The sequence below is a fragment of the Manacus vitellinus genome, unplaced genomic scaffold (assembly GCF_001715985.3).
Source record: "Manacus vitellinus isolate BGI_N305 unplaced genomic scaffold, ASM171598v3 scaffold_3_pilon, whole genome shotgun sequence".
Taxonomy (NCBI): Eukaryota; Metazoa; Chordata; class Aves; order Passeriformes; family Pipridae; genus Manacus; species Manacus vitellinus.
Genome location: NW_021940535.1, coordinates 26,460,961 through 26,484,112, shown reverse-complemented (window position 1 = coordinate 26,484,112; position 23,152 = coordinate 26,460,961). Strand labels below are relative to the sequence as shown.

The 23,152-nt window shown below is 36.5% G+C and overlaps 1 protein-coding gene across 1 annotated transcript in view; it reads right to left on the bottom strand.

Moving 5' to 3' along the window:
- Window positions 1–255: 255 nt before the first annotated feature.
- Window positions 256–23,152, bottom strand: part of CRPPA (CDP-L-ribitol pyrophosphorylase A) — a 108,184-nt gene continuing 85,287 nt past the window's right edge. The window contains exon 10 of the mRNA XM_008920360.2: window positions 256–2,837. Within this exon, the coding sequence (XP_008918608.2) occupies window positions 2,733–2,837 (105 nt within the window). The 3' untranslated portion in view covers window positions 256–2,732. The remainder of the gene's footprint in view (window positions 2,838–23,152) is intronic.

The following is a 23,152-nucleotide window of genomic DNA, read 5'->3' as shown; positions in this document are numbered from 1 at the left end:
TCTTTTCTAATGAACACTACCCAAGGAATACTAATTAGAGTGCTTAAGGAGTAAGGTAAGCAAGGCTGGCAGAGTATGAGCTTTTATTTATACTCTGTTATCTCTGTCCAAATGTTCAAAGCAATATGGGTGGTGACTGATTCACTAGTTAAATTCAAAACAGCATGTTTGTACAAAAGGCTGCCAAGTTTCTCATGTATACTGCTATTTGTGAGAAGCTATGCACAGACAAAAAACAATCAAACAGTTTCTTAATTTCATTTTATATTTTTATTCCCATTGTAAGTACTAACAATCACCCAAAAGAACATTTCAATTTGGTTTGGATACACAATAGCATTAATCACAGTCCAGTTTCTCTTTGTTTTTGTTTTTTTACTGCAGTTCTAGTATTTCATGATCTGTTTTAGTAGTTCTGTTGTTGGTGTATTTGCTTCCAGCAAAATAGATTTTTCAGTGGTTGTAGATTATTTGAAAAGATTGTTAAAGATTAAAAAATCTATAATGCAATGATTAACAGTACATTAGCAATTAATCTTATCTTCCTTTTAAGATTAGTACTAAGTATATTTGATGACCCAACATTTACTTTTTGTTGTGCGTTGTCTGTTTTCTTTTCAAAATAAGTCCATAAACAACTATATTTTTTCATTACAGCAATTCATTGCAGTATCATTTTTAATTGGATGGAAATCCTTCTAGGAGAATGTAAGTAAAACCACCTTAAAAAATAAAAGGTTCTGTTTAAGCAAATGATGTTACACACAAACCAGCATTAAGGCAATATCATGATGTAAATTAGAGTGGCTAGAAAACATTATGGATGTTCTAAATTCACTTGCTTATTAATTGGGGAAAACACATCACATTGTATTTTAGTCTTCAAGAAAAAAAGAATCACAAAATACGCTCAAAGACACATCTTTCATCATGTCTTTTAAAAGCCTGTGAAACAAATTCTTTCATCAAATTTATTAATATAAAAGCAAATTCAGAAAACTTATTTGTGAAATCTGTCCTGTTAAATTATGGATACCAGTAATAAATTCTTTAGTTCTTCATTTATTTGCATACTCTGCATATGAACAGACATGAATGAACAAAATATGCCTATTGTATAGCCATACAAAAAGCTAATATGAATGTTTATGTTATACAATGACAGAAAGGACAAATTATTAATCAAAGTAGAGAGGAGAAAAAAGCAAAGAAAAAAGCAGATGATGTACAAGAACTTTGTTAGTTGTCTTTGCATGACTTCTGTGTGGAAGAAAATGTCTGCTTTGGATACAGAATCCTCAGCTAAAAACTCTTTATTTTATTATGCAGTGAAGGAAGTTTTGGGATCAAGATCAGCTTCTAAAAGGGATTTAAACTAGCATTATAGATAGTCGTGTCAAGGGAAAGAGGAAGGGAACCAAGTGCAGAGCATGAGAGGGTGTGGAACATGGTGGGAGTAAGGGGAGGAATGCTGTTTTTAGAGGGAAACTTGCTGAACTGACAGTGCTCTCACTCAGGACAGATTGAATCAGGGACTCACTGAACACTTCTTGTGGGAATACTGCTCCAAGACTGTATTCTAGTCACAGCAGGTACGCAAGACACTAACCTAGCCCCTTCACAAATTGCAAGAGAGATGGAATTCCTGAGTCTGCTGCATAGGGAGGGACAGATGTTTTCAGGGACTCGTATTGTTCTTAATGGTTGTGACACTTGGAGATACTCCCCATAATAATCATTCACCATTTCATCTTCCTGTCCCACTTGTGACTATCCATGGAGCATATATTTGAATTCATAAGGCCTAGTCTCTTGACTACTATTTAATACAAACATACGTTAATCAGCAAGAGACAAAAATCGTATTTTCACAGCTGAGCTAACAGAACCTTCTTATTTCTCCATGACCTATAGATTGGGTAGTGAAACATTTTTTTCGGTCCTAACCCTTTTCTCACCCTTTAAGCATTCATACACACATACATGCATATACATAGACAGATGTGCAAAAACAGAGTATTTGCACTACAGTAACTCAGTGGTGCTACAGGAGCTAGTTCTGAATGATGGCACGTGGGCACTGGAAGAAGTGTAGCACCAAAAGGCTACAGCCAGAGCATACTGCATATGGAAAACTGGGGTTTAGCACCTTGTTGTCCCCATGCATGTCTTTTCTTTGATTTGAGGTTACCTTCATTTCACAGAGGATGGGGACCTGACCCTTCCCACACTTCTTGCAATATGTGTTTCTTTTAATGTCAGGAAGGCTACACTCTATAATGAACTCTGCATTCACTGATAGGTATTAAAGCAACAATTTTTAAATAATTTCATATAAAGTAGATAAGCTGTGCTTTAGGATTAATTTATCTTAAATAAAATTTAAGTCATGCAGTCCTAGAATACAACCACACACATGTTTAAAGACAATTCTGCATGAATGCTTTGGTGTCCTGCGTGCACCTTTTTAAATGATCAGTACCTTAAAAAACATTTCAGTATCATTCCTCACAGTATGTACCCAGTGTATCTCAGAATTATTTGTATTTCCTATTACACTTTATACATAATATCAGACTTGCATTTTAAGTATCAAAAATATGCTGTTAAAGGACCTTAATAGTAAATGGCATAAATCCATAGTTTTAATCAAAGAGTAAAATGACTTAAGACATTTGGTGAATAGATGATGAAAAACAAAGGTTTCCGAAAGCTACACATGATTTATGGTCTTATGCTACCAACAGCTGGCCAATCAGCTCCGGGTTTCTGTCCTTTATTAGTGCCATGATAAGAGCAGCAGCAGAATTTACTGTCTCCTGAAGAAGTGAAGGGTCCTGGAAAAAAAAAGGGGGAGAGCAGGGAAAACAATATGTTTACAAAAGTAGGAAAAATAAATATTTAAAATCAATTTTCACATATGTCAAATTACCATATGATTGTTGAAACAAATAAAACCATTTATTTGTACTTATTAGAAGAACTTCTAAAACTTGTATTTTAAGGAAGCACAATTTCATAGTAATAACCATTTTCTCCAATCTCCATGATGCAAAACTACTAGAATTAATGCCATCTATCCAGAGACCACTTGCTTCCTAACTGATTTTTAAAATCTAAATGGCAGTAAAAATGTTGGGTTTGAAAACATGGAAAAAACCCGGCAGATTTAATTGAGTATCTTAGTTAAAGACCTGCAACTGTAAGCACTTACTGAATCCCATCTGTAATCTACAAACTTATTAACACAAAGGCAATTAAGCACTGGGACTTCACTGGTTTAAGTTGATCTCTGTATGAGGTAACTTCAAAAAGTAGTCTGGTTTTGATAGGCAAGTATAGAAACCAATACAGGAAACAGTAATAAACTGAGACATTGATTCTGTGCTTCTAACTGAGCACTCCAGCTCACATTTGAAAGAGTCTTGTCTAATCACCAAGTAGTTTCAGTTGTATTGGATATAAAAGGTCGGCCTCTTCCTACCACTAACATTTCCATTTGCCCACTGGGAAAACAGCAATAGGTGTAGCCAGGCACAGAGACATCCCTGGAGAGAGAAATAGGAGGGAACAATTTCTGTGAAGCAACAGAGAAAAAGAAAGGTCTATAAAACTCTAGGGTAGGGAGAAGCTAGAATTTATAAATACAGAAGGGGAGCTACAAAGAGAAATCAAGAGCTGTGCTCCATAGCCATGATGGAGAAAACTGGATGCAATAGGCTTTGCCAGTAAGGACTGGTATACAGTGGAACAGACAGATCAAGGAAACTCATCATTAGGGTCCTGAGTATGAGAATGTAAAATGGGGTGCAGATACAGCTTCCTGTCCATGGTAGAAGGATGGAGCAGTTTGAATCTGTATCTTTTCCCCTCTTTTTTTATTCAGACACTGCATGAAGGAAGAATTTTCCAGAGAACGTTTAAGAAACTCAGAGTAATGGAGAAAGAAGAAACTGTTTCCACAATTTGTACAGAAACATAACATCCAAACCTGCTTTTTAAGGAATAGGAAAACTGCTGAAGGGACCTACCTATTCAGCTAGCAGAGGGGAGCTGGAGATTAAGAAATTGAAGTGGAAGGAAAAACCAAAAGGGGAAGGATGTCCCTGGAACACTCTCTATGTGGAAGCAGGTCCAAAGAAGGGCCACAAAAATCATAAGAGGGCTGGAGCACCTCTTCTATGAAGACAGGCTGAGAGAGTTGGGGTTGTTGCAGCTGGAGAAGAGAAGGCTCTGGAGGTGACCTCATTGCAGCTTTTCATTACTTAAAGGGGACCTATGAGAAAGATGGAATCAGATCTTTTAGTAGAGCCTGTAGCAACAGGACAAGGGGTAATGGTTTTAAATAAAAGAGGGTCAATTGAGACTAGATATAGAGAAGAAAGTTTTTATGATGGGGTGGTGAAACACTGGAGCAGGTTTCCCAGAGAGGTGGTGGATGCCTTGAACATTCAAGGTTGGGTTGGACTGGGCTCTGAGCAACCTGATCTAGTTGAAGATGTCCTTGCTCACTGCAGCAGGACTGGAGTAGATAACTAACCTTTAAAGGACACTTCCAAACCAAACTATGATTCTATGTTAATACTTGTATTAACTTTGTGATTTATGTAAATTATAGGAAACATGCCAGAGAGGTAACCGGATAGAATCAAAAATAGCTAGTTTTTAACTGATTGTTTTACAATTCCTGAAAAAAATTATGTTTGTATTCAACTAGCATTTTGTCCTAAAAATCATCAAATAAGTAAGCTGTTACAATTTGTAACTCTGCAAAAGATTACCCTCCACAAACTCATGTTATATATTCTAATAGGAGGTAAAATTATTTATTAGAGTTCTAAAAAATTGTGGTAGGATAAAAATGTTCACCACATCTGTATATTGCAGTTCACTGAGTAGCACCTCCTATCAGTCAAGCAAGGAGTGCGGAATTGTACTTAGGTCCTGCTCCTTCAGGATCTTTTGTCATGGGCCGAGGATTCGGTAGGACTTTTATTCCCTCATTCCCCATGGGTATAAACTGCTGTATAATGCACGAGGAGAGTGGAAGTCATGTGTTCGCACCCACTCAGACAGCAAACGCTGCAGTCACTTTCAAGATCGAACAACACATTTCTTGCTATTCAGCAATGCCAAATCTCTGTGTGCCCCTCATGATATTTTGCTCAGTTTGTCTTGAGAAGCACTTCACAATTACAGACACTGTTTTCCAAATGGGCTTCCAGCCATATCTGAAGTTGGCTGGAGGTCTATATTTTTTTTTCCATTTCACAAGAAAGAAATAAAATACACCTGGCCAGGAATGTTCTTAATGTTTCTCCCAATAAATCTTTCCACATCCTCTGTTGGTTACTGGATTCAGTACACATTCCATTGTAGCAATAAATTATTTAAGTTTTTGAACATAAAAGGAAGGAAGAGAAAGAAATTTAACTTTCACAGGAGAGATTGAATGTGACACCGTAAGATTCCTTTAGACTGAAAAAAGCCTTTTCTAAAGCCAAACCTAAGGCCTTAGTGCTAATTTTCATGTTCAGAAGGAAAGACGTGCAAAAAATTATGAGTAATATTTGTAACACAGGCAATGTGGCAGAGTAATGCATACAGAAACCTGCATGCAGAAGAGGTCTACAAAGCACCCTGAAATTGACTGCTGAATTGAAATTAGTTCAAAAACAGAAACACAAAAAGTAAGTAGCACAACTTAAAACTTTAAATTTTACAATTACTTCACTTCCAATAATCTGATTATTAATGCTCATATTATAACTCCTCAGGAAACCTACCGGCCCCTGTGCAGGATTGACCCCGTTAAGTGTGGGTTTTGGAAATAACCAGAAGCGTTTTTCTTTATGAGAATATACATTATCATATTTAAGATAACAAATGTAATGGAAAATATATTCTTAGTTCTTAGTATAGTTACAGTTGATGGTTTAATGACCTTGTGAAGCATGTACTGAAAATTTCAATGGGGAGATCCTTTAAAGTATTTAGCATAGGGGTTACTAATCTTAGATTTATGCTGTTGCTCCTTCCTGGTAACCCATTCTGATCTCAGGGTCACCCATTCATTGAAAAGTATCCAGCACTCAGGCCTACGAGCCAGCCTCTGAGTGTAGGAGAAATCAGTCCCACAGAGGTCAAGTACGTGCTTACTCTAACTTGCTTTACTCTCACAGCCACAGTTTTACTGGAAAGAGGTAGTAAATAACACAAGGCACTGGACTCCTCCAGGAATTTCAAAATCATGGTATATCCTGTACCTTTCTGAGAATAAAAACTCGCTTTCATGCTATGAATCATTATTGTAGTATCCAACAGTCATTGCCTGGGCATCATTTAAAACTTTTGTTGATCATTTCTAGTCATTACCACCTGTTAAGACTTTATTTAATTTTAGGCCATTACTGTGCCCATAAGTGGATATTTTCAATGTGCTGCCATGATACTTAGCTTTTTCTTAAGTACTTATATGTAATTTGGACACCAGCAGACTTTATAAAGAACATTGAAAAGAATTAAAATTACAAAATTCAACAATAACCTAGGAAAGGAAAAGAATCTTGTGGGTCTTTATTAATTTAAACAAACAAATGAACACTTCAAATCCCCCAGCTACACCCTTAAAACACCCACGTTTTTGATACTGCCATGTTATTTCTGGCAACAGTGCCAATTACAGCTGATAATACCTACAGAGAGGCTTCTATACAGATGCCAGGACAAAGTTAATCTACCACACCTAACTCCATTGCACAGGCCACCGATCTTCTTTTATACTCAATAGCATAGCACTAAATCTTTCAAAAATCTCATTATTAGTTGCAGGAAGTCAAATAATGAAGCAGAACCAGGTCTTCACATGTCTAATTGCCTGACGTGTTTGCATATATTCTAAGCACAGTAAAAACCAGGATGTCAGAACAGGACAATCAATGCAAAGTCCATGAGAGCTTTTGCACGTCACTGCCCACCCACTGCTCAGCGCCGCAAACCCACGCAAAGAAGGTCCCTCAGCCAGTCCATGAGTGCACATCCATGCATACACTGGATGGATCAAACACAAATAGTTCTCTTCCTCATTAATGAAATCCTTAAAAAAGACCCTGACTTTTAAATAAAACTCGGAGGCAGTAATGACTTTAATGGATTAATAACTGAAGTTCCACATGATCCCCCCAAACCATTGTGATATTCATTGCCTATTCATTTCATCCAGTTGATTTAAATGATCCTCCTGTAAGAAGAAAAACCAAGCCCCCCCAACATTTCTTGGCCATTAATAACTAGAATTTTTTATTGTTTGAACAGATTATTAACTACATTTATAAGCTAAAACCAAAATTTTTACCACTTTATATTTATGTACTTTGGAAAAGAAAGTACTCAGAAACACCGCCAACCTTATAAACCATAAATCCACATAACAGCACTTTGATTCCAAAATAAAATATCCACTTTGTCTATTATTAAACAGTAAAAATATTCCAACTTAACCATATTGTGTGATGGCTGTACCTCAGAATTTATTTGATGTAGCGTTCTGTCTGTAGGGGTTCTCTGGTCTGCAGACTAAGACTGGGAATGGATGCAGGGACAGAGTTAAAGCTGTCTTTGGAATATGCAATCTGATATTTTACAAATGTGCATTTATTTAAGAAACTGTGAGGATATCTGAATATTTACTGACATTCCCCTAACTATTCATTTTCTCTCTGCAATCTGTTTAGGATTTATTTTTTTTTCCCAGCTGGAACTTCACATACATGCATTTCAATTTACATATGTACTAGTTCAGTTTAAGAAGAGCTTGAAAAACACACCTACCCTTTTTAGGTCAAAAAAAAAAAAAAAAAAGAAAGCCTCTGCAGCTATTACCTCTGTCTTGTCCTGCATCCTGCCAAAGGAATAAAACTGCTATGTTTCATCATTTGCGCTCTGTTTTGCTGCAATATTATTTGACTTTCCATTTAATATTGTTTTTAAAAATTAATAGAATTGTAATGCTAGTCCTGATTAAATGGCTGACAGAAAACCCGAAAACAGAATTTAAAGATGCTGCTAAACTTAGGGAATATCAATATGAGTATGGTTACATTTGTACCAGGAATGGAAAGACGGCCAGGGCATGCCCCAGCATGCCAGCATGCTCCTGCCCTTGCTGTTCCATTGTAAGCTTGCTCCTTGGCACAGTTTTGGCTCCTGACAGCTAACATGTTTCCAGACAATGGCTGGGCATGGTTCAGGGGACAGCACAGGCCAGGGATTGCTCCCAAGGAACAGGCTGAATGAGGCCACCCTCTTTTGGGAAATGAGAACTTCGCCGTATGGAGACAAGGCATGCTGTGCCTTTTAGCCCCAGGACAAGAGAACCATCCCTGGCCTGTTTTACTTACCAGTATGGATGTAGCCTAAGTATCACTGGGAAATGACAGCTGAGCCATTCACTCCCAACCCAAATGCATCAAGAATACATAGAACAACAATCAAATAGTGCCCCCCAGAATGAGGCACAAATCCCATGTAGCTAACACATAAGCACAGTCATTAAAAAAAAAAATTAACTACTCTGTGGAGACCTTTCCCACCAAAGCAGAGGAGAGAGAGATGAATCATACTGGAAGACAGCACTTGTGCTGTACTGCACATTCCTGCCACTTTATGGAAAAAGGCTGGAGCCAGCAGAAGGAACTCATGCCCACTGCTCCTTTTCACAGTGTGGGCATGGGTGTAACACCAGGTACACCATCAGGGCATGATGAGTAGAAGAAAAAAGTGCTGAAATAGTCTTTGTTCTGGCAAGCATTTTGCAAAAGGCTATGTTGGCAGTACCAGAGGAGCTGCTGTTAATTTAAAACTCCACGGAATGCTGCAGTTTATACTAAGGTTATACCAGGTCCCTCAAAAAGTTGCCTGATGTCACATACTGAGTGTTTTATTTGCACTTAAGAGAATCTGAGTAGATAATCTAGCCTCAGAAACTTCAATACTTGAAATTTTCTTCTTCAATTAATACTTTTCAATCAAACAGTTGATCTGAAGAGAGTCTAAGGTTCTTCCACCACCAGCAATCAGTTATCTAACATGGACTGTTGCTTAATCTCACCATGAGTAATTCACTGGTAGATTCATGAAGAAGCATTTTTTCCCACTCAAGATAAGTAGTGGCATGCATCTACATATTAAAGCAACCTCCATTTCTGTAATAGTACAAATTAATCTGAAGTCTCCTTTCTTCTTAAAATGCTTCCACATCACATTTTTTAATCCATGTGCCAAACCATCTATTGATAAGTGACATCTCATACATAATATCAATGCAGCAATTTATCTCAATAAGAAAATAGCTATGCAGATCATTCTAAAAGATAAGAAAACTATTTCTCTGAATATTTTTAGGTTTCCTTTCAAGTAATAGATAAGTAATTAAGGTAGCATTTGAGTTCAGATAGGTAGCTGGGTTCAAAATTACTTGAGCAGGTTCATAAGTGAACCTCTGTACGCACAGCCATGCTTCCTTGCTGAACTAAGAAAATGCAATCAATTCTTTATTAGAAAATAGAAATAATTTTGAAATCTAGATACTGAGGATGCAACAAGGATTGAGAAAGATGAGTGGCACAAGAACCAACCTGTCACTGTGCTAATGTAGCCTAGCAGACCTCTTAATTAATGAACTCTGATAGATCTAATTCCCTGCAGTTAAACAGTCATACATCCATGCTAATCAACCCAAACCTGGATAAACTGTGCCTAAAATCATGATACTGTAGTGTCTCTCTCTCTCCTATACTATTGATTGACCATACGTATAGTTTGTCCTAAGAATGGAGAGCCATCAACATTTAAAATGACTGTGTGGATACACTGAGATCAGACAAATATTTCAAATCTTCTCGAGTCTGTGAGGATTCTGTCTCTAGTGCTTTTGCTTTTATCTTTTCACCTATGATTCACAGATTTAAAACTGAAGGTAAACATTGCTCTTTTGTTAAAAAAACTCCAACAAAACAGCATGAACTAGCATACAAAAACTCAAATTTAAGATTTTTTTCCCTAGTATGAATAGAATAGACAGATTTACACTCAATCACCAGGTTTAAAACAGCTCCATTATCTACATGTTCTGCAGCATGTAGGTGACCAGGGTTCAGTTCCCTTCTCAGTATGAGGGGTTTAATCCATCCCCAGCTCATACTGTTTCTGGCCTGGGGTTAAAAAGCCTGTGGAAGAGTACTTATTCTACACACATTGCACTAAAACAGAAGGATGACGAGACTCCAGTCTAGATACTAGTGCAGACACCTCGCAGACATGAGCTTGGGGCCAATGTCTGCATCTTCTGCAGACCTAGACTTTATGTTTCCTTGGTTTTGTCTTCTCCAAGTATTTTCTTTTTTTTTTTTTTTATCTTATAACAAACACTGTTAGCATGATCACACTGAAGGATCAATAAAAATTCCTGGACCAAAACATTTCCCTGAAGAGTTTGTTATAAAGGACACTTTCAGCACATTCAATCATTGCAGCTTAAGCAAGAGTTTTCATTCAGCACCTACCACTATCTGATGGAAGCTCTTGGCAAGAGTGAGTGTGCCAGCAGTGATAGCACAATGGCTGTCAACCATCTTTCTAAGTTGCTCAAAAAGCTACCTAATGCTTGAGCTAGCAGCAAGTTCTGCCACCTGTATGGGTCTGATACAAAAATCCTGGCAGAAATCAGCCATTTAACAGATGTGCAAAAGTATATTATGAGGTTTCTTAGAAGTGGTCTCTTAGTACAGTATGTTACCAAATAAGTCTATAATATGAAGTGTACCCATGTTAATATATGTTAGTGTGTTGCCTACAGGCTCTATCAGGTATCACTCTGCTAACCTTGTAAAAAAGCACCAAAAGGGTTTTTAGGGATAAGGAAAAAATGTTTCTTACTATCAATATAGGAAAACTCAAACGCTGCTGAGGCACAGGAGGCTTGCTTTCTCCTCTGATAACTTGCATTACGTGTTGAAAATCTGAGATTAGTCTGTAGTTGGCACTAATAAATTGAAGTGGGAGTGAGATTTAAGCCTTCCATGCAGCAGCAGCATATAGAATCATGCAATTATAGAATAGCCTGAGTGGAAGGGACCCACTAGGATCATCAAAGTCCAACTCCCGGCCCTGTACAGAACAGCCCTAAGAATCACACCCTCTGCTTGAGAGCATTGTCCAAACACTTCTTGAACTCTGTCAGGCTTGGTGCTGTGACCACTTCCCTGGGGAGCCTGTTCCAATGTTCAACCACCCTCTGGGTGAAGAGCCTTTTCCTAATATCCAACCTAAACCTCCCCTGACACAGCTTCATACCATTCCCTTGGGTCCTGTCATTGGTCATCAGAGAGAAGAGATCAGTGCCCGCCCCACCACTTCCCTTCACGAGGAAGATGTAATAGCATTTCCCTCAGTGTGTATGTGTGGTGGATTCTCTGCTGCCTGTTCCACTGTGAGAGTCTATACTTTGATGGGCTGCAGCGTTAAGTTTTGCAGCTGGTCAGGAATACACAGCAGGCCTACCATACACACACATGCATAAAAAATGGGTTAAGCTGTGCTGGCCTCCCAAAAAACATTAACACCCCAATCATGCAAATCATTTACAGACTGTTGCAGTACACCAGGCACCGAGTAAAGATGGAGCAGCTACGGATCTGTATGAATGCGTTTGACACATGGGGCTAGCAGCAGAACAAAAGCAGTTCAGCACAGTTCACCTGGTTTTCTCCTATCACAAACTGAGAAATGGAGCACTTTCAAGCTCCGTTTCAATCCATGACTGGTGTTTTAGTCCTAGTTGGCAGTAAAATAAGGAACGTAAAAATCCTTATGAAGGGAAGACAGAGAGAAATGATGGGGGAGCAAATTAGAAGAAACCACAGAGTTAAAAGTTTAAGTACGTAACTATCTCAATCCTCAAAATACAAAAAGATATGCCATTGCTAAAGATCATGTGAGATTATATAAATGTGCTGTCTGATAAGCAAACTGTGTCATATGCTGCAGGTAAAATAAATAATTTAAAATATCTTCAAAGAACCATGTAAGACATTTCTACCCACTGAGATCTGAGGTCAGTAATCACTGTAATCACAAAATTATTTTAAAAAATTATAAAAAAATTACAAAACCTACCTAATGGGCACAGAGAAAATAATATAGCACTTCTTCATATAAATTTCTAGCATGAGCACAAAGGTACGTATTTTATGGTACATTTAATACAGTATATTTTGATAATAGAGGTTTTTCCTTTTCATATCATATTATATTGACAACAAAGGTTGGCACTTTTCAAGAAAAAAATGAACACAGCACTTCTCAAACATCTAAGCTGCTAACACGCAGTACAAGACATGAAATGCTTTAGCTATCACAAGTTACAGAACTTTGCATACAAATGTGCTGCACATGTTTCATATAGCTTGTGACAGTTTGTGACTGTGACTATCAGTGTTATATAGAAAGACTGGGCAACTTTTAATTAGTGACTAACAAAATGGTAAGGTCTTTGGAAAGAATGAGTGATGCATTTGAATCTCCTGGGGAATGCTAAAAACCAGTGTAGAGGAAATGTGAGCATTTTTTCCTTTCTTCCAGTCTGAAACACAGTTTTCTTCCCTCCTATATGTGCTAACATCTTATGGAATATTATGCATAAGGTATCCAGTTCTCCAAAATAAGAAGAGGCATGTGTCCATTTTAATGACACTGTTCAGTGTCATTGTTTTAATGACAATGTTCAGTCATAAAAATCTGCATTATACAACTCCTACAGATATGAATAATCTGAAATACAAGCACACGGCTGTTGTAACTAATTGATTGGAAAGATTCCTCTTTATTACAAATAATTGAATTGAGATGGTTCAGAGGAAAAACTGTATAGCCTACTAAAAAACAAAATTAAAACTTCTCCTTTGGGGAAAGAAGTAAAAAAAATCCAAGAGATTCTGAGGGACAGAGTCTGCGTACACATGTGCTAGTCTATTGTTCACATCCAGCCTTGTGGCTTCCAAACTTTTAAGATGATAATATCAGTTCACTGGGGTAAAGGCCACATTCCAATCTTGGTTACAGAAATACAAACCGAAGTAATGACAGTATTATAAGCCTGGTTATTTTGCAGTTGCAAAGACTGAGTTTCAGTTTTAAACTCTGTATTTTGATACAGAAGATCTAATATGTAACTGGTTTTATACTGCTCTCAAAATTTCAAAAGCAGCTTTAAAGTAACTCAAATGTGTTTCAGGCAGTGAGACACAGTGAGAAGAGTGGCTATCCAGAAGTTCATTGTTAGGCATTTGATATCACAGACTTCCATACTCCTAATTGAATCTAGATAGGTGCATGCAAAGTGGACTCAAGTTGTATCATCTCATCATTCTGTGAGGAGGTACTGATTGCAGAATAAAACAAAAACTTAAACATGATGTTACACACTGAAACATGAAAACATCCTTGAAGTACACCCTAAAATTTAAAATTGAATGTCCATCCTACAGTTTTCATCTCATTACTCAAATTCTACTTCTTTGACTGCATGCATCTGTGTGATGTTTAGGCATAGTTTATGTCCCATCTCTGACTTCTTTTCCTGTGTACAGCTGAGGGTCTACAGCCTACTGGAAGGTAAAAAATATAAATTCCTTAAAATTCAAGACTTTTCTGTAAAGCCAAGACAGTCTATTTCAACAAAAAAATAAAAAAGCTCCAGACTGATGAAGAAGTGTCCAGAAAAAAGTTGCAATTACATGAGGTGACATCTCTCCTTGGAGAGTAAGAGAAGAGTCAGGAGGGGTAAAACAAGTTACAACAGAAGTTACTAATAAGGTTCATTCCCTTTGTCTCTCACACCAATATAACATTTTAATACATTAATTTTGCAGTAATTCAGATTGATCTTAACTTTCTTTTTCACAAATCATGGACTTTTTCCCTGCTCCAAAGCAGTCTTCACACAGTTAATGTAATAAGCAGGAAAGGAACTAAGCACAGGTACACTCAAATATACTCAAATACATTCAAAACTGCTGGGAATGGAGGACCTGCATTTGTCTCCCTCTATTGTTTTCTTTCAGGCATGTTGCCTACACAGTGTTTACCTACTCACTTAAGAGTTGACAGTGTATCTTAGCAACACTCTAGGACATGAAATGAATGCCTATCCAGCATGCAGGAGGAAATAATAATAATTTCTAAAAATCTTGATCCAAACTCTCAATTTCTCTATTCTTTATTTCTTTGTCCTCCTTCATCCATAGCCTAAAGCCAGCGCAAACAGAGCATCTATCCTTGTTAAAGTTTTCAGCTAAGCAATGGTGGGAGCATACGAATTTTGAAAAATTAATCCTAGAGGAAAGATGAGTCTTAAAATCTAGTGTGAGCAGAGGCAGTGGGTTCAGAAAGCAGCCCCAGACAGTCTGCATCTAATCCAACAGATGGGTCAGAGAATTATCACAAAAACACACTAGGAAACCACTGTGGCAAAGAGCTCATTTTTCACTGAGTGGCCAAGAGGAATGGCAGGCACCAGACACACCATACTTTCCCATGGAAGTGTGGATGGCAGTAACACCATTTGCTCTCTACAGCTACCTGAAAAGAGGTTGCAGCAAGGTGGGGGTCAGCCTCTCCTTCCAGGCAACTGGCGATAGGACAAGGGGAAATGGCCTCAAGTTGCACCAGGGGAGGTACAGGTTGGATATTAGGAAAAGTTTCTTCACTGAAACAGTGGTTAAGCACTGGAACAGGCTACCCAGGGAAGTGGGGGATTCAGCCTCTCTGGAAGTGTTCAAAAACTGAGTAGACGTGTCGCTTTGTGACATGGTTTAGTGGGCATGGTGGTATTCTCTCAAAGGTTGGACTTAATGACCTTGAAAATCTTTTCCAACCTTAATGCTCATGCTGTGATGGCTGTTCTGAGTCTGACCCCCCACCTGATCATCCCTACACTGTTAAATCCAATGAAGGAATCTCTCCCGCCACTAACTACTGATCAAACCGTGGCATAGCTGGAGGGCAAATAGCCAGTTTCAAAAGAATCCTTTGAGTATAAGCCCAGTGATAGGAAGGCAGAAGAGAGAATGTAACTTGCCTTGTAGCAAAATGAGAGTAAACAGATAAAGCAGTTAGTACCATTCCTCAGGGTTCACCAATAAATCCTTATCCTTAAACTCAAAACGTATAATCTTTATAGTTGTAAGGGGACAGATGTGCTTGCTTTTAGAATCTAGTTTTCTCTTAGGCTATGAGGGTCCAGCTACACCACAAAGATAGAGTTCACAGATGTTCTCTTAAATAAAATTAGGGTTTGCCAAGACAGGCTTCTCTTTCTTTCTGCCAACAAGTATTAGACCAAATCACATAACACAATAGCCTGTCTATATACAAACAAAGGCACTCAAAATAAAAATATATCCAAGTGATAAAGCTCTCGTAAAATAACATAAAAAGTGTTCTTAGAAGAAAGGCTATTTTAAAGCTTTAAAGAAATAGAAAGAGATAGAATAAAAAAAAATAAAGGAATGAGTCTTGCATTAGCAGATGGATTAATTGTACTCTATAATTAAGACATTTTATTAAAAATAAAGCAGGTGAAAGATTTTTTTAACTATGAACACACCTATTTTTATGAGATTAGCATTCAGTGTTAAGCCTTTTCTTCAGGTATGTTGTATCTGGAGTTGCATAACAGAAGAGTCTATGTTTTACAGCCTTTAATACTTTCAATTAAGTTGTTACCAAAGTTTCCTTTCAAAACATCCTAAAACCATCTTGTGCATACTTGCAACTTTAAATATGTCTATAGCTGGTTGCAAAGATAAGTTTGATTCTCCCTAGTACCTTCTTGTAATAGGCATTTGATTAAGAAACAACTTATGGCAGTTTCCAAGGGCATGACTAAACATGATGCGTAAGAGTTTAACACATCACTCACTCCTCAGTTTTAAATTTGGGTCATCCAAAGCTAATTGAAATCCGTGGGCTGAGAACAAGTGACCAGTGCTATTTCCATGGTCAAGGATGGCACTAGTACTTTTCATAAGAAAGGGGACAGCCATTCTTCCAAAACAGTAAGGTAAGGAGGTGATATTAGTGTCTTATAGACTGTCTGCATATGAAATTGTTTTGGTTTTCAGCTTTCCCTATAAAAGCTGAATATTCATCTAAATTGCTGATGAAAATATTTATGTGATACAAGAACCATGATATTGGATATTAATACTTGTATAATTCACTTGCAGAATCTCTAAAGTATTTTAAAATATGCTAATTGTGAACTATATTTAAAACAAACTCAAGAATAATTTAGACAGTTTAACAAAAATGTTGACATCTTCTGAATACAACAGTCAAAAATGAAAGCAAACAGAACACTAAACCTTCAATCTTATAGCAAAAATTTGACAGCAGCTAACCATTAGAGATCCTGGACATAAGACTGGAGAAGAATTTTAAATTGGTTTTAAAAAGTCAATACTTTTTTTTCTAGAAACTGTATTATAATAAGAACATTTATGTTTAAAGGAAATGAACTAGCTTAATTTTGTGGGGTTCAGGTCTTGATATTCAGAGCTACCAAGGAAATAACTCCCATGAAATGGTCAGTTACTCCAGTGAGAACACTGGATGGCACAGATATGAATACCAGCACCCACCATGTGAGCCCAGCTATCAGAGCCTGCAGAGTTGTTAAGTCATTGATTTGCTTGGCTAAAAAGAAAAGGAAGTTAGCTCTGTTTAAGATTTATCCACAATTAAAAATTAGTTCAGCTGCTCAAATAAGTTAGGTGTTAGTTAAGAACTCATCTGGTGCTTCAACTAGAAAGCACAACTTTTGCTCTTTCTCTGACTTTGACTCACTTTTTTTTTCCTTCCAGCTTCAGTATTTGCTTCCAAGTTCACAGCTGCATTTAGAACTGCATGTATCTTTTTACATGGGCCCTGATTTCACATTGTTCATCTCCTCAGCCTGTATTGATTAGATGAATATGTGGTTTGGCTTTTCATGGGCATGTTTTAAAAGTTTCCTCTGGACAAAAGAAGTAATCTCAAACTCCATTTCCACTAATTCCTCTCTTGACTCAATATCTCTTTTGTCTTCAACAAACTGTATTCCCTTGTGCCTGCTCTTGGCCTCAGCTTTTACCCTGCATGCTCAAATTCCATAAATCTGCTGCTATTCAGTCAGCAGAACTATGTCTGCAGCAGTACAGACGTGCCACAGCCTCGTCTCTTGACACTCCCAGTTGTCCTCAGTCACAATGTCCCCTTCACAATAACTACTGAGATTAACTTTCCATTATTTACTTGAACCTTACCTATTAAGAACTTTTGCATTAACTTTTACTGCTTAATACCCTTTTATATGCTCAAAGTGAGATTCCATTCTCCCAGTCAAACAAATCCAAAAGCTACATGTTCCCTTCAAGGTCCATTAACAAAACACAGGCTTTCTTGTGCTGAGACTGTCTGTGGACTTGGTCCAGTCCAAAGATGGGACTTAAAAATCCTTTCACAGTTACTGCTTTTTGATTATTTCCCACTGGTTTCTACATATCCTTTTGTTTAACCAGATCAGACACTAGCAGAAAGGATTTCCTGAATTGTTTAGCCTAACCTTCATCTGAAAAAAATATTCTTGTATTCATGCCTCAGTGAACTTACACTTCTTATAACATTGATGATGCAGCACATATTTTCATACTGTATATAAACTAGACAGTGTTATAAAAACATATGGTAGGAAAAATCTTCCTGTCTTCCACTCCCTTGAAATTTTTGAGATTTTTTTCAAATCTTTGCTCTCTTTACCAATATCCTGGACAATACAAGCAAAGAGTTTCAAAATATACACTTTCAAGACACAGATCTTGTTCTTATATAGAGAGTCATTAGGTCCAAACTCACTACTGAAATCTTTCATAGTGGTAATGCATATATATGCCAAGTGTATTATTCCAACTGATAGTAAATTACGTGACTTATTTTTCCTTTTATTTTTTTTCAAACAATTCCAATACATTTTATAGGGTTCTGAAAGTAGGATGGAAATTTGAAGTGTCAATTAGAATTTTTGTGTATTTCTTTATGACAAATCTCAAAGCCTTATGAATATACACTAGAATTAATTTGTTCAAACAAACTCAAAAATAAAAATGCCATTGTATAAGATGGTAACAAATATCAGTTTGGGGCATTATAATTTTGCAATGACATTTACAATTATTAACTAGGAAATTTTTTTCTCTCTAAACATCAACCTAAATATCAGAAATAATATATTTTAAAATTCAGAGCTATTTATAAAATAAATTATAATTATACCAAAAATCGTATTTCCCAAAACATTTCTAGATTCACTCCACATCACTGGGATGCATTTAGGGAAGTAATGGATTTGAAGAGCATTGCATACAAATCCTTGGTTCTGCAACTATCATCATGTTGAGTAAATAAATCACAGAATCATCAAGGTTGGAAGAGACCTTCAAGACCATCAAGTTCAACTGTCAACCGAGCACCACCATAACCATCCCTAAACCAGATTCCCAAGGGTCACATCCACACACATCTTGAACACTTCCAGAGACAGTGACTCCAGCACCTCCCTAAGCAACTTATCCCAATGCCAAACCATTCACTATGTGAAACTTTTTTTTCCCTAATATATAAATATCTGGCAACCAGATTCATATTCTGCTGTCAGTAAATAGCAGGAGCTGTAAAGCCAAATCAGTTAATAGAAGAAATCCCTTAATGTGCTTAACTGATAACGTTCTGAGAAAGCTGCCAAGGACACTACAATTCTGTACTGTTGGCCACTGTGATGTTACTTTCTGCTTCAACGTTAGTATGTGTTTAAGGGGACCAATACTTTATTTACACAATAGATAATACATAAACTGTAATAAGTTATGACAAGCATTGTATTTCAAGACAATTATAATTTGCCTCTAGTAGCTTTATAAGACATGAGACTAAATACCTATTGAGTTTTACCACCCAAGAAGTACTGTTTTGGAGTAAAATGCCTGGATTATATTACTGATATAAAATGGAAAATAAACTTCAAAATACGAAAAACAGGCAATATACTGATTTGTGAATGATCTCATTGCACACCAGCTCCAGAACGTTAATTTTATCAAGAAGCCTGAAGCTATTTATAATTGCTATCAGTTAATTTTCAATTTCTTAACTTCTTAGGCAAAGAAAAATACAATTCAGATGAAAAGAACTAGAAAAGAGCCTCATAAAAAGCATTACAAAGAAAAAGTATTGCACAATTATGAGATTCTGCCAGCGCCCACTGTTAACAGTTCATGCACTAACAGGATCTGATTTGATAACTTAGAATCTGAAAATAACATTCTAAAATGTTCAGATTTACAGAATAGTGCTCATTTATGACCAAAGAGTCAAAATTCAAGAAGCTTAATATCATGCATTCATTAAAAAAACAGTCTATGAATTCTTGTATCTAAGTAAGGTAATACAAACTGCTATGTAATTTGCAATTGCAGTTAAGGTTTGCTACTTGTGAAATCTTGTAAAGTTTATTTTGGAATCAGTTCCTTGTCTTGCAAGAACTGCAAAAACATAAAAAGCATCACAAACCACCAGAACAGATTCTTTAACTACTGCCCAAATTGCCAGTCCCACCCTATGTAGAAACACGCATCCAAGATTCAACATGAGACTTGGTTTCATTCATTTTATTGGATGAAACCAAGTACCAACAGAGGCTGTTGGCAGTAACAAACTCAGCCTAACAGTAGGTAGACATGTACTTTCTAACATCACACAGAATGAAGGCTGCAGTCATGGATTCTAGCAAGTGCATTGCAAGGTTCTGGTGGCATCTCAGGAACATCAGCTTTCTTGGAAAGGTATAAATATCTCTGATATGAATTGCTCATTTGTCACAAACATGTCCACAGTGTACTTAAGCTAGGATTCTAAACCTCTTATTTAAGACAAAGCATTATTGATAAGTACCTATATCTCAAAAATATTTGAAATTAGTATTGATAAAATATGTAAAATGCATACCTTTGTTTGTACTATAAAAAATTTCAACTGTGTCTTCAAATGCCAGCCATCATAAGCAGAAATCAGCATGAACAATGTGTTCATCCAAAGTACATTTTGTTCACCCCTTCTGCTAGCTGTCTACTGTCCTCTTTGGCAAATTTTGCTTTGCAACTGTGGCTTTAGACATCACATGAAAAGTAAAGAATGAAAAACAGAAGGTAGAACACTACCGTGCCACTTAAATGTGCAAACTATATAACCCTGCTACGTAAATAAAAGTAGGAATGAGATTCCAAAGGTCAAAATAAAAAAGTGAGAAATCTGGCTTGTATATCAGTCAGAAGTACTCTTTCATACTTTATATAATATGAAAGAAGTTGAAAGTAATGGTGAACTACAGCCTCCTGGGATACATGTATTAACAGCAATTGAATGACAGCAGAATTTACCAGTAAGAATATATCATGTGTATGTGCTTATTCATAAAACAAGGTAATAGATGAATTAATTTATAGTAAGACTAAAGTCAGTTTTGTAATACAAGACCACTATTATTTCATAAGGATTCTTCTGTTAATTTTTTTTCCAGGTCCAAGATTAGAATAGTTTGTGATAATATTACAGAGAGAAGGAAAACAACTGGACAGCTAAAGACAGCTAAAGGATTAGAACTGAGTTGATACAACCCACAGATAATCCCTAACAAACCCTATGTAATAATTTGATATAACACATATGGAAAAATATTTTAAAATACATGTTTTTAAAATATCCTTCTTTATAATATAAGAAGCTCTCAGTGGCTATAGGGATGAAAGACAGATGTAGCTACAAAAGCGTTCTTTAAAATCAGACAACCAGATTGACACAATCCACACGAAAGTCAGAATTACAAAACCAGGCAAGGGGAGAACAGCTCTTAACAATTATCGAAATCCACTCCCACATCAGATGACAGGATCCAAAAATATATCAGATTCACGAAAGGAATGATTTTCTTTTTTTCAGATTCCAGAGAGAACTTTGCAATTGTTGCAAAATCTCATTTAGCAGAGAAAAATTCTTGTGTTGGAGAGGGGCATTTAAAAAAAAAAATCTATTCTAAAAGAAAACATAATCTGAGATAGATAGATAGATAGATAGATAGATAGATAGATAGATAGATAGATAGACAGACAGGTGCAGCAAAACACTAAATCGAGTCCCACAGATTCTTATTTTTCACAAACACCATAAACACTGCACTTAATCTGTCTGTTGTAATAAAACATAACTTATGAAATTATTATTTGAATAGTCACTGAAAATAAAAGCTATATATATGCAATTCTGTGCCTGCATTAGTTGTCACTCATGCACAGAAAATTACAATACAACTTGATAGATTTAAATTGCTATAAATTATACCCAAAGAGAGGTCAGGGTTTTTAAAATTGTACTTCTGTGAGCAGCTGCAATAGCTCCTCACTAAACCAGGTTTGTAGTTTCTGCCTGCCTTTCTCTTGCAGGTTTATTTTCAATTTCCCATTTACTGAGCATCTGAGTAAAAGTGCTACAGGTTAAGTAAGAGATATTTTCTTAAAAGCCTGTTATTATGTATTTGTCTTCAATTTTATTTATTTGTTTGGAAACCTTGTATATTATGCAAACATAAGGAAATTCAAATGCCAGGCTACTTGGTTCCAAAGATAGTTTAGTGTAGCAAAGGAAGTTCTGCAATACAATGCATTAAATTCTAATATACAGTGGTTTGGTTTATAAAAAATGAGAATTTTTAGAGGAAATGTTATATTTTTTAGTTATATTCTGTTGTGTTATTTTTACAACTTCCATAGACTATTTTGTAACTGAAAAGAACTAAGTATTTACATCTAGTGAAAATTCAGCAGAATTTCAAATAGCCCAATAATAGGATGGAGATAAAACAAATTAAGAATCTTGAAACTGGAAAAAGTTTCCTTTCCACCCTTCCTTGTGGTCAGTAACAGAGGTGGCTCTGCACATTAGAAGTCTCCATTTGCAGTATTTACTACACCAATCCCCCAACATAAAGTAAACCAATTAAACATGAACATTAGGAGTCCTAACAACTAATTGAGGACAATAGAGATGAGAAGTTCTATAATTTTCAGCAATAGTCAACATAGTATTAACCTCATTTGCATTTGTTAAATGCCTGGATTAAATGCATGGAAGACAGAACATATCAGAAAAAGGAAATGTGCCTGTCAGATACTGTTGCTTAATTCATTGGAAGGTATACAGCGAAGCAACAGATGAATGACACATATTGTATGTAGTTCACAGATACTGCCAGTTCACTTAAAAGTTCATCTTAACAAATGAACAAAAGAGCTCCAAAAATGTCAACTACATTATGTTTAACTGCATGAGTTTACTTAGTCTATTCCCAAGCCATACCTATCAGGCCCACTGACTTAGGCAAAGACAATTGGTAATGAAGAAATATTTTCTAGTTTAATCTACTCAACCCCTGCTATCAACCTGTATTCAATAGAGCACTTCCAAGTTGCCTGAAGTCAAATTTCAAATTGCAGGCATACACGCTGGAGGAAGGAAAGTCCACCCTTCCTGTTACATTCCTTAGTTCAAAGTTTGAATCATTTCTCAGTGAAGTATTTTTCACATCCCTTGTCAAGTCCATATCAAACATAGTCCTGCTTTTTTAAGTTGGAGTGTGTGTGTTCCAAAAACATAGTATTTGCTGTGCAAATAAGAGCATGGGTGGAGATACTGTATGTTGCTGAGCAGTCTTCAGTAATTTCATTCTGTATTACCACAAAAAGATGTTAAAGTTCTAGCTTTCCTGAAAGAGTGAGATAGTGGGCTTATCCAGGGCAAAGTAATATTTTGTAAAGTATATGTGCATGGCAGCAGTAAGTTAACATTCCAAAAATAAATCTCGGTGTGGCTAGCTGTAAAATCAGTATTACATCACTGTAACACAGCTTTCAATTCATCGTATACTGCTGCAAGAACAAAATCAAATCCAAAGCCTCAAGTTTAGTGCCACAACTTGATGTCTTAAAATTCTGAGCAGTGCTTTCAAAAT